Source organism: Anomalospiza imberbis, chromosome 4 (genome assembly GCF_031753505.1).
Source record: "Anomalospiza imberbis isolate Cuckoo-Finch-1a 21T00152 chromosome 4, ASM3175350v1, whole genome shotgun sequence".
NCBI classification, from domain to species: domain Eukaryota; kingdom Metazoa; phylum Chordata; class Aves; order Passeriformes; family Viduidae; genus Anomalospiza; species Anomalospiza imberbis.
Genome location: NC_089684.1, coordinates 57,647,376 through 57,659,767, shown reverse-complemented (window position 1 = coordinate 57,659,767; position 12,392 = coordinate 57,647,376). Strand labels below are relative to the sequence as shown.

The 12,392-nt window shown below is 40.7% G+C and overlaps 1 protein-coding gene across 1 annotated transcript in view; it reads left to right on the top strand.

Moving 5' to 3' along the window:
- The window catches only part of FBXL5 (F-box and leucine rich repeat protein 5), a 33,150-nt gene extending 21,298 nt beyond the window's left edge, over nucleotides 1–11,852 (top strand). Inside the window, exons 9-11 of the mRNA XM_068188723.1 lie at nucleotides 126–848; nucleotides 3,585–3,733; nucleotides 11,208–11,852. Coding sequence (XP_068044824.1) covers nucleotides 126–848; nucleotides 3,585–3,733; nucleotides 11,208–11,284 — 949 coding nt within the window. The 3' untranslated portion in view covers nucleotides 11,285–11,852. The remainder of the gene's footprint in view (nucleotides 1–125; nucleotides 849–3,584; nucleotides 3,734–11,207) is intronic.
- Nucleotides 11,853–12,392: the final 540 nt, after the last annotated feature.

Genomic DNA, 12,392 nt, shown 5'->3' with positions numbered 1-12,392 from the left:
TATGTGAATTAATACAAGTATTTTACTTGTGAAGTGTTTTTTCATACTTTTAGCCTTAACAGCTTTTTCCGAGCAAAAACTAAAAAAACTCAACCAAACCACTTTTTTCCCCCCTCTTATTTCAGCTGGTGTTCAGTTGGGTATTGTCAAAATCTACGCCACCTTGATCTGTCTGGATGTGAAAAAATTACAGATGTGGCTATAGAGAGGATTTCCAGAGCACTGGGTATCATATCAACTCATCATACCAGAGGTATTCTGAAAAGCTGCAGGAACAGGAACACTAAGACTTTGTGGAAAAACAGAGAGATTACTCTGCAGTCCAACCAGAAGTATAATGGTTTGCATGAAATCAGCAATGAAAATCTCATTCAGGGAGGAAATGGTGAGCAGCACTGGACTAAACCTGACGGCTCAGAAAACTTCAGTTCTGCTTATGTGTGGATGCTAGATGCAGATGATTTAGCTGACATTGAAGATGCTGCAGAGTGGAGACACAGAAATGTTGAAGGATTTTGTCTTATGGAACCAACATCCCATATTAATTGTTCTGCATTGTGCTACAGTAGAGACATTTATGGGTTAAGGACTAGAGGGTGGCAGCAGCACTGTGCTTCTACTGACTTGATTTACTGCGGTCACTCATTTTGTTGTGCTGGCACAGCACTAAGAACTATTCGAGCACTTCCAGAGTCCTCTGCACTGTGTAAAAAACCAATAAGGACTAAGCAGTCAGAGAAAAAAGACTCTGCATACTCTGGGAGTGAAAAAACAGAGGAAGAGACTGCACGAGTTCTTCAGTTTCTCAGTCTGTCAGGCTGTTACCAGATAACAGACCGTGCTCTCAGGTGAGGAGACATTTTCAAACTATTTTGCTGCAGGATATTTTTTCTAATTTTATTTGTTGGGCCATTCTGGGATGAATCTGCCTCATTTCAGTAGAAACATTTTTATTGAAGAAGCTGGTAAGTTTTAAGTGGTCTTTCCTTCTTAAATAGTTACAGTACTAGACTTGAAAACGTTTTCCAGCTTTTCTTTTGGAGAGAACAGTAAAATCTTTTATATGTGTCTTCTGAAGTCAAGTATTTGTATGAATTTGTTGTTCTAGAGAGTATAAATGATTTTAGATTTCTTAGTGATTTATTGTTAAGAAATTGTTTTGCTTCACCAATTTTTTTATAATTCCTGCAGTATGCTTGAAACTCTGTAAAACTGGAGTAACATCTTAATTAACATAATTTAGGGACAGGCTGAATCAGTGGGCTGAGGCCAGCTGCCTGTTCAATGAGATGAAGTGCCATGTCCTGCCCTTGGGTCACAACAACCCCAGGCAGTGCTACAGGCCAGGGGCAGAGTGGCTGCAAAGCAGCCTGGGGGAACAGGACCTGGGGTTGCTGTTTGACAGTGAGTGGACACGAGCCAGCTGTGCCCCGGTGGCACCTGGCCTGTACCAGCAGGAGTGTGCTCAGGAGCAGGGCAGTGGCTATCCCTTTGTTCTTGGCACTGGTGAGGCCACTCCTCAAATCCTGTGCTCACTTTTGGACCCCTCACTGCAAGAAAGGCATTGAGGGGCTGGACTATACCCAGTGAAGGACAGCAGAGATGGGGAAGGGTCTGGAACACAGGTCTGGTAGAGTGGCTGGCGGGGCTCAGCCTGGAGAAAAGGAGGCTCAGGGGTGATCTTCCCACTCTTCACAACCACCTGAAAGGAGGCTGTAGGCAGGTGGGGGTTGGTCTCTTCTCTCAAGTAACAAGAAAATGACCTTAAGTTGCAGAGAGGATTTTTAGATTGGCCATTAGGAGAAAATTCTTCACTGAAAGGGTTTTCAAGCATTGGAAGAAGCTGCCATGGGAAGTGGCATACCTGGAGGTATTCAAAGGATGTGACACTTGGTGCTGTTAGTGGTGGATTTGGTAGTGCTGGGTTAACAGTTGGATGTGATTATCCCAGGAGTCTTTTCCAACCCAAATGATTCTATGACAATTCTGTGCAGAACAGCATGTTCAATACAGCCTCCTATAACAGTTAAAGGATGAGAAAAAAACGTTTGACTTGAACATTAAGACGGCTTCATGAGTTACAGAATTTTCTGTTTGCTATGTGCTGCTGATACTTTGTATTGTCAGAAAAATGTAGTTAATGCCTCATACTGAAAATGGGATGAGACTGGGGTATTTGGAGCCTCCTGCTCAGGTGTGCTGCAGCACTTAAACTAATTAAAGCTTCTTGGAGTGGGAAGACTTCATGTGTTCCTGTGCTATTTGCTGTAGTAAATGGAGGAGTAGTGTGAGGTGCTGCTGGCATCAATTTGTCTCTCCTGAGTTTTTGTCCCCATTTGATGTTCACAAGTACCAGCTATTCAGATGTCTCCTGTGATTCTTCTGACACTCACTCACTCAACAGTGTTACCCTTCCTCAGGGTATGCTTCAGATATCTGGGCTTTGTGTTGGAGCTTCTTTCTCTTTGAGTGTTGCAGTGGACTTGTCCTGACAAATTTTGTTCCATGCTGATTAGGTTGTGCTGTATGTATTTTACATGTTACTGGTCTGGTTTTTCATGACTCAGTAGTGTGGGAGCAAAGAGAGAGTCGGTCACTGAGTCACAGCAAGGATTTAATTGCATTGGTGCTTTTTGGGTAATAGTATTTAGGAGATGAGACTGTATTGCAACAAGTGCTTGTCGTAGTCGCAAGAATATTTGGAGTCCCTGGGGAAAGGGAGTGAAACCCCCTAATACAAACACATGCCAGTCCATTTACTTCATATAAGTTGTTACCTGATAGCTGGTTTTGTGGCCTGCAGTTCTGCTTCTCCCTGCTGACAGGAGAAGCTTGTACAGTGATGCTCTGAAGGCATCTTCAGTTTTAAGTCCTGGTTTTAATCTGCAGTTTGGTGATTCAAGCCTGGTGGTTTTTTTTTCAGGTGAGTGAGCTTGTTTCTGCTTGAACTTGGGCTGGCTGCAGAGAGCAGGTTCACATGGAGTAATTGCTCAGGTGTGGTACATCTCTGTGCCTCTTGAATCAGCAGCCAAATCCTCTTGCATTCAGAGAAAGCAAGAGAATTTCATTTGAACTATAAGATGGTGTGTTGGCAGAGAGAAGCTCTGCTGTCAGTCCTAGGAAAACACAAATTTAGATTCCAAAATAAGATCAAGAAAAAAAAGGGTCAAACTTTGGGAAGCATAATGCACCAAACTTGGGAGTGTCATGTTTTAGTGTGAGATGAGGCATTTACGTCACCTTGGAAGAGCTGACAAAATAATTGGTATTTTGAAGAAGAGTGGCTTTGTAATTCTTTGAAATAGTCAGTCATCTCTGTTGTCATCCATAAAAAAGTGGTTTCCCACTAAAGTTTGTCTATGGAATTGTTTGCTTACATAGAAATCTGTTCAGGTCTGTTATGTGGCTTCAGGGGTGATCCCCCTTTAAAAGCGAGTGTAGAAGTGCCAGGTTTAAAACTCAGTGGTTCATTGGAGGTGTGTCTGTGGGAAGAGGTGCAGTAGGTCTGTGATGGGTGATGCACTGGGGCGCTTGTCAGTGCTTGCCGTGCGGGCTCTTAACGCGTCTCTTCTCTGTGTCCACAGGGCATTGACTCTGGGAGGAGGACTGCCACATTTGGAACACCTGAACCTCTCGGGGTGTCTCACTGTAACTGGTGCAGGCCTGCAGGAGTTAGTTTCTGCATGTCCCTCTCTAAAAGATGAACACTTTTACTACTGTGACAACATTAACGGTAATGTCTTTCTATGAAGATGTGATGCTTTTCTGGGGAGTGATGCTTGGTCTAGGGTCTTTTTAAAAGAAAAAGAACCACCAAAACGTCACCTTTTTTAATGGCTGTGTAGCACTGGGTTTCACAGATTAATTACAAAATTATGACTGTTAAATCAGTTTTTACCTAATTGTTGGGGTTTTTTTGTTGTTGTAACACTAGTACAGTTCTGTATTACATAGGAAAGCATTTTTAGTGCCTGTATCTCTTAACTTAGTTTAGCATAACTAATAGGATTAGAAAATAAGTCTCCATATAGCTGCTATTACCACTGTAAACCATGTAATTGTATGTTTTCTGTATGATCATAACCTCAGACATGGGCATCGTCAGGTTGGTACCAAAGCAGAGATTCTTTGGAAACCTGTGATGTGTGTTTTGGCATGCAAACCTCCCATATTGCACTAGTTTTGGTATAGGATATTTTTGATTCTACCGTCACATGTCCTTATGGAAAATGTAATTCAGTTTTTTTTCTGGTTTTGCTTGAGTCAGTAACTTAGGGATGGATCTAAGCTGGAGAAGGATCTGTATAAATGTGTAAAGTCTGTTCATGGTGCAAGTCTTTTCAGTGTTTACCACACTGGAATTCAGTCTATTAAGTCCAGTAAGCATTCCTAGCATTAGAGATGGGAGCCATGGTGTGACTGGTGGTATTCTGTGTGTGAATTTAAAACAGGTAAGTGCAATAGAAGGCAAGGAGAAAGAAGATGATAACCGAGTTCACAGGCCTGTACATCTAATTGTGTGTAAACCAAAAATGTATTTCCTGGTAGTTCATGGTGTCCAGCTCAATAATTTGCATCTGTATTGAGATGCAGCCCCTGCCTGGGTGTACCAGATGCCAGAGCTTTGGTATTGCAAGTAAATCTGTACTGATATTTGGGTATTCAGTCCATTGACTGTTGTCTTTCATTTCCACCTGAAAATTTTAAGGTTCTCTTTTTAAAAATCCTTCACTGACTCTTTCCTGCATTATGTTGAGTTTAAAGATGTCTTCAAAGACCAGTTAGAATCCTGTTCCTTTTACAACTGATTGCTTGCTACTTTTCCTCTGTTTATACTTCTGTCAGTAAGACCAGACATAATTTGTTCTCAGACTTTTTTTTTCATCATGTCCCTATAAAATGTATCATAACGTCTTTGTATTAGTTTACAATGCCCAAATCTGTGTGAGTCCACCACTTCAAAGCTTAGCTGTTTCATAGTATCCTCAAGAAAGTATTTAAATTTAAACAGAATAATTTTAAATTATTCTGTAAAGATGTCTGATCCTCTTCCTGTTTATTTCCTTTCTTTTACTGCTTGCTGGAATCTGTGAGCCTATAAGCTCTGCTTAGTTCTCTAAAGCATCATGCATGGCTTTGGATCAACAGTTATTCCTGTAGAGAGAAGAGCACAGGACAGTGAGGCTGTAATGGTCTGACTTCTTACATCTGTTCAGAAATAATGTCATCCCAGAAGTTCATGGCTTTATGGAAAGTAGCTTTTATAAATGAATACCCTGCAGTTTTGTCTGGGTTTTGTTCCTTGCATTTTCAGTCAAACTTCATTGTGATAGGGCTGTTCAGTGTGAAACTGATGCGTTATTCCATTCTGTGGGCTGTTCAGTGTGAAACTGATGCGTTATTCCATTCTGTGGGCAGCAGGATTCCTACAGTAGCTGTTTCTGTATTGTTTGACGTTTCCAAAGTAACTAGGGAAAGCAGTAGCTGTTTCATTTAAATCAATCCATATCTGAAGCTCTTTGTTTATTTGCACATTTACAGATTGTGTTACTAACTGCTGCACAAAGTTTACTGATATGTACGCATGTACAGGATAATTTAATGATTTTCTTTGCCCACCAGCTTACCAGAGTTTGTTTTCAGGGAAGGAGGTGTACTCTGAGATCAGAGGTTGGAAAACCTGTTGGTCTTGCAGAAAAAAAAAATGGAGCCAACAGCATGCAATTTAGCCATCTATGAATAATAAAGATACAGCTTTGTCATCTGTTGATGAATAAGGGCTTTACTTTTACCTGCAGCTTATTTTCAGATTTTTTTTCCTATAAACACTAAGCCTAATGGAACCCCTGAGACACAACCCAGCTTCATTGGAATTTCGTTGTGGAGGGCTTGATGCACGTGTTTGGTAGGCACATTGGTTGCAATTATATTTTCACCAGGTGCTGTTTTACCTTTTTAGTAGAGCAAGACTAGAAAGGTAGAGCAGCTATGGTGAGGTAGTTGGGTTTGAGTCTGACTGCTGTTGCACACCAGTAACATGGTACAGTTTTTATGACCAGAAACCATGAATTTGCATGCACTTTCAGATCTATTTTCTGTTTGTTTACTGTTAGCTTCACTTCAGTTTTTGGTTTGCATACTAATGTTTAGGATCTCTTAACATTTTTCACAATGCTGGAGACTTAGAGTTAGATAACCCTCAGCTGCAGCTGAAAACAAACCTGTCACAGTGTACATCACTTCTAATGGCTGATTTAATTTGTCTAAAACAAATTTGGTTTTGGATCACACTGAACTCAGCAAGAGGAGTTTAATGTTTGAGTTATATCTTGCCACTGAGTTCTTGTTTTTCTAAGGCTGTTTTGTCCAGCTGTGTCCATTCTTCTGACTTGTTTCTCTGTTTCAAAGCCTGGAGTGCTTTCAGCTTTGGCATTATAAAAATGGGGCTCCATAATTTCTGCCACAGTAGCTCTTTGCAGTATTTAAGTATGATTCAGTTTCTAGAGTTTTTTTTTTTAATTATGTAGTCCTCAGGTTCTGTAATTAAAGAAATAGGGCGTTAATGAAATAAAGTTTGATTCTAATTATTCACTCTTTCAGCATTTAAAATGTCACTGGTCATGGTTGCTCTGTCTTTCAGCAGTCAAGGCAAGACTTTGCAAGTTCTTTTAAGGTGTTCAGACTGCTGTGTGCAGACTTATGTGGGAACACAGTGTTCCTAATGTAGGTCTCAGTCTAAATTCTACAGATTACCAGTGTACTCACAAATCTCTGAAAGGATATTATATGGTCATGGCAGCTGGTTATCCTGGCAGGAGTGGTTCTTTTAATATGGTCTTGGTCTGTGTTGTCATGTATTCTTGATGGAATGCCAAACTTCATTCTAGAGAATTCTGACTGATTTTTGTTCTACTAGTACCTGTAACAAAATGGAGTAATCAAATAGTTCTGCTCCTCTCCTACATTACCAAATGTGTTTATATGTTCACCACAAGTAAACAGACCCCACCTTCATTCTGAGTCCCCTAAGCATCTGAGTAATCAGATGTACATGTAAAGAGCATTACAGTAATCCAGTTTAGAAGTAACTAAACCAGTAAGGTAGACTGTGTCAGGTTAGATGAGAATCTGATTAACTATGCTTTCCCAGGTGAACCCAAAACACATTTAATTTAGCCCTTCACTGGTAGCACTTACTAGGTTTTCACAGAGGGACCCTTCACAGAGGGAAATACGCTTCACCTTATGATCCACTGCATGTAGTGTTCCTTCCCCACGCTTCCATCACTTGTTGTTTTAAAAGACTACATTCTGGGCTCCTTGTTAAGTCCAGCAGTGATGGTATCTCACTCATCCGTGTCAGGATGTTTTATTACATGAGCCAGAACCTGACACTGCAAACACCCAGTGGTTGCTTGCTATACTTGCCCATCAAAATTGTCAAAGTTCATTCAAAATCATCAGCTGGTCCTCAAAGTGGGCAGTGTGTGAAATAGCTGTATGGAGCAGTGTCCTCTTAGATACCCAGTGCATTGCTAACTGGGCTGTGCTGAAAGCAATAATGGGCAAATGAAGATGGGAGATAGCAGAAGAGGTTGCCCAGAAAGATGGTGCAAGACTCATCCCTGGGCACATTGGGGGCTGAAAGGGGTTTCTGAGCAACCTTATGTAGTTGAAGATGTGCCTGATTGTTGGAATTAGATGACTTTTAAAGGTTCCATCCAACCCAAACTATCCTGTGATTCTATGGAAGTGATTAATCTCCACTGTTAGGTTGAAATGACCATCACACTGGACAATATGAAAGGAATATATGCAGTTACCATATTGCTTAACCTAATGCATCAATGAGGTGAGAGGAGTTGGAGACCTCATATACATAGTCCAGAGGAAACAGAAGACAGTGTTCTTTTGGCAAGATTGAAGAGGCCATTTGAATTTAAACCGAGAGAATTCTAAAACAAAGTCTAGTCCAAATGAGGTCAGTAGCAAAGACTGGGCAAGTCAGAGGTTATGAAGCCAAAGAGATGTAGCCAAAGGTCAGTGGTAGTAAATAAAGCTAGGGAAACAAACCCAGTGTCCATGGCTATCAAAAGTAAAGGCATTTGAATTTTGCTGTCTGTACCAAATATAAAAAAGAACAAACTAAGCACTAGGGATTTTATAGAGGAGGTAAATGACTTGTGATGGAGGAGATCAACTGAAACGTCAAACCATAAATAACTCAAAAACCCAGATAGCCTTACTGTTAAAACAACCATTAATGATATTTATAATAAGAGCATAAAATACCCTCCAAATGATGGGAATTGCCCATATATGCTAAGAAAGAATTCAGGGAGGGCAGATTTCAGAAGATACGGTTGAACCCTCAATGTTTCATTTTATCTGAATTCTTTATTACAGGCTATAAAGGAAAGTTAGTGGTGGTATGAGGATTAGACATGGGGCAAGAAATGCAGTGTGGGAAGAAGGATGAAATTTCACTGTGATATGCTTAATGTAATTCGTAAGTCAGTGCCTAATAAATTGGGAAATGAACATAAAAGCTTTTCAGATGGTCCAATTTACTTAGAAGTATCCAAATTTTTCAGATTTTAAGTTGCTGTTAGAGTGGTTTAAATTTAAAAACTGAAAGCTAAAGATAGTCCTAAAGATGATCCTAAAAACTAAAGGATGGGAAGAAAGGGCTAAATGGTCACTGTTAGGAGAGGAACCTGGGAGTTGACAGCTTTCTCCCTGTTCCCCTCCCAAGAGTTCTGTGCTGAGATCAGTCTTACTCAGCATTTCCCTTGTGTTGTGGTGTAAGAAATGCACACAGTAATTTCCACGTTTTTGAGTGTTGCTCTGTGGTCTTCAAGTAATGATAGTGATGATTTCTAGAAGCTTCACTATAGCTGTATGTGTGGTTGAAGGTCTGGGTGGCTGGGAGTAATCAAACTGTGATTGCATGAAATGGAATTCAAAGCTGGCAGGTGCAGTGTGGAGATGATGATTTCAGAGAGCTGTTGGTGCTAATTCTGAGATCTTTCCTATTTGCAGCAGCAGCCAAAAAAGCCACCAATGTTACCATCGTCAGGGTGGTGAGAACAAGATAGAGGGTGCTGTGCATGGTCCTGGAAGCCCTGGGGCACTCACATGTGGAGCACTGCATGCGGGTTTGGTCTCCCCATCCTGAGGAGAGCATGGAGTTACAGAAGATACAGAAGAGGCCTTCTAAAAAGTTAGGGAACTGAACACTCAAAAGGCTGGATGTTTCAGTCTGGGAATGAGATGGCTGAAAAGGGGACATGACTGTTACAGAACTGGGAAAGCAGTAGATGAGGTGAATGTGCAGTGGTAATTCTCCAAATTTTGCAGTGTTAGAGCACTGCACTGGGCACTGGGTGAATTTTACACAGATGCACAGTGTAGTGAACTTCTGGAACTTGGTCCTGTGGAGAATTGTGGAAGGCGATTTAAAAAGAGGTTAAAAACCCACATGCACAACTGAGCCATAAACAAGTACTGAAGGAAATGGACTTCAGTGTCCCTGATGCAACAGTTGGGGTGCTCAAAAAGCACAAAAGGTGGTGTGCATGATAGGCTTATATCATGTCCCTAGACACCAGTTGCTGTTGCCAGTGGTGAAGGTAGTGTTAGATGGAGCATTGGTCAAACCTAGAAGTTTGTATGTTCCAGTTAGGAGCATGAGGAATAACAAAATGAGCAAGAAAAGGATGGAAAAATATTGAATTGTACTGAGAATTCCCTTTCTTGGGATGTTATGGTTCTGTACGTTTTGTCAACAAGCATTTTGCTAGAAATGTGACAGTTGCTTCAGAATCACTGCTGTGCTGTATAGTTGTGGCAGTGCTGGGGAAGGTCAGCTACGACTTGGAAAATGCTGCTGCACAGAACTGCTCTGCTAAACCAGCTGTTCAGAAGCACCAAGTCTCCTTTCTAAAGGACTTAGGAAGAAGCTTTCAAACTCTAGCTCGTAAGTGACGTGGAGGATCAAAATTTAGTTCGGGTGAATAAAAAGATTTGAAAAGGAAAATGAGTTTATTGACCGATTAAAAGTTCACTATACTGTAACCATAGTCTTTCATTACAGTTTCAGGTTTTATTCAGTCTCATATATCTTAACTTATTTTCAGTATAGAGTATTGCTTATTGGTCTGTGGCATGAAGTAGGAATCTGGTTTCAAGACTCCAGATTCTTGGAAATTAATTGAATTATGGCTTTACTGTTGAAGGAGGTAAAAAAGCCAGGCATGGTGCCCTAGTTCATTAAAAGATTTTGTTACAATTTATAAATGCATTAAAACCACCTGAAATATTTGTTGATTTGTTTCTCATACAAATGGGGAAAATTTGTGTTGTCCTGGTTAGGTCTTCACCAGCTTGTTTGAGTTGGCAAACAAAACATTTCCAGTGTTTGTTGGGTGCCAGAGTTCAGCCAGCCTGAGTGTAAATGGGTCTCAAAGCAGGCATATGGCTAGAGGAAATAAAACCCTGTTTGAATAAATAAAATAATTTCTTATCTCATGGTCACTTTAACATTTTACATGAAAGGAGTAAGTGAAGGTAAGTGGAGGTGGGTAGAGTTACAGTGTTGGCTTGTGCTTTCTGTGCTTGCAACTCAATTCTTTTTTCTGAATGGCTCATTTTTAGCCTTATGGCTTCTGATGACTGCAGCGATGCTAAGGTGATTCTGTCTTTAGTTTTTGAATTTCCAGTCAAGAGTATGTGAGAGCCTGGCCAACTGTGAAGTGTTCATAGAGGAAAAAAAAAAAACTTCCAGGCTAAAAAACTGTTTCCATTACCACAGACATAGTTTTGGAGGTTATGGTTTCTTTGGTAATGAACATCTGAATTTGAAAAATGGGAATTAAAAATACATTGTCAAAACCACTCAGTTCTGAAGCTATGGCAGCTTGTGTAAAGTTGCTCATATTTAGAGTTGCTTATGGTACTTCTGTGTAATGTGGGGTGTGTTATCTTCATGGGACTAAGCTATGGAACAAAAATCTCTTGAAAAATACCTGTTCCAATTGAGGTTTTTACACCATGATAGTACTGGCAGCGTTTCAGACTTCACGGTACTGAATGAAATGTAGTGCATTGTAAAAAACGAGACGTTCTCTGAATCACCAGTTTATGAGAGTTATGAATCTAAATGAGTGGCCTTTCCTTCTTTTCATGTTTCTGTTGTTTTTGTGCAGGTCCTCATGCTGAAACCGCCAGTGGATGCCAGAATTTGCAGTGTGGTTTTCGGGCCTGCTGCCGCTCTGGCGAATGACCGCTGACGTCTCATCTTTCGGTCTACTTCCTTTAGCTGAGCAGGCTTCCTCTCATGCACTTTACTTACAGCTCGCATCTTGTGTTAACAATCCTTGGAGTGAGACTTGTTATACTAGCCTGACCCTGCCCACGACTTCAGAATCTTAATAATGAGTGTACTGTACAGTGTTGTAACAATCTCACAACCACATTTGGCTTGAAGGGTGTTGGGTTTTATTTTACAAAATTAGGGGAAGATGGGAAACTCTCGGATTTTTTTTTTTTTAATGCCACTTTATTCCGGTTTTGGCACTTAACTGTACTTAAATGAATTACTTTGTGTTAGGTGACTTTCTTTTTTTAATTTCAAATCCCTAAGTACAATATAAACCTCTGCAGAGAATTTGAATTTTACTGTTTGCATTTGGGTAACAATTATACATCTTTAGGAGCCTGGTTTCTTCCCCTTTCCTCTCATCCTGAAGTTGTTCTTTATATTGCAAAATTAGGGAAATTGCCACCTTCCTTTTGCATTTGGTTTTGTATTTGGGCTTGAAAGACATAAATAAACATTCCCACCAATAAAATGTGTGTGCAGCAGTTGAATATCTACGTTTTTAGAGTGCCATGCCAGAAGGCTGCAGAGGTTGGGCAGGTGGGTGGGTGTTGTCATGGTTGCAGAGCTGTGAACAGTACAGTGTGTATGGGAGTTTTGGTTTGGTTTTATGGTTCCCATGACTCTGCTAAGTTGCATTTTTGAAACAGCTTCCAGGGAAGTCAGTTTTCATTAATCTGAATTCTGTGAAAGACAGCAATACATTTTCCTCCTTGCTTTGATAGTTAAAACGATTCCTCTCTGGACAGTGGAGACTGGCAGGGAGCAGAAATTTTGTTGTGATGAGTGAAATGTGTGCTAGGAAGAGATGAGCAGTGCATGAGTGTGTGTGTGTGTGGTGGTATGAGGGAGAGCCCACTGTGTGAGGGATGAGTACTGTAGCCCATGGTAAGTTGTAGACTTCAATGGCCACCTGTTCATGGTTGGCACAGTTGCAGGCTGTTTTTTTCTACAGCAGAGGAGGGGCAGGTGTCTGCTTTTGTAGAAGGCAAACAGGTTGTTTTCTTTCTCC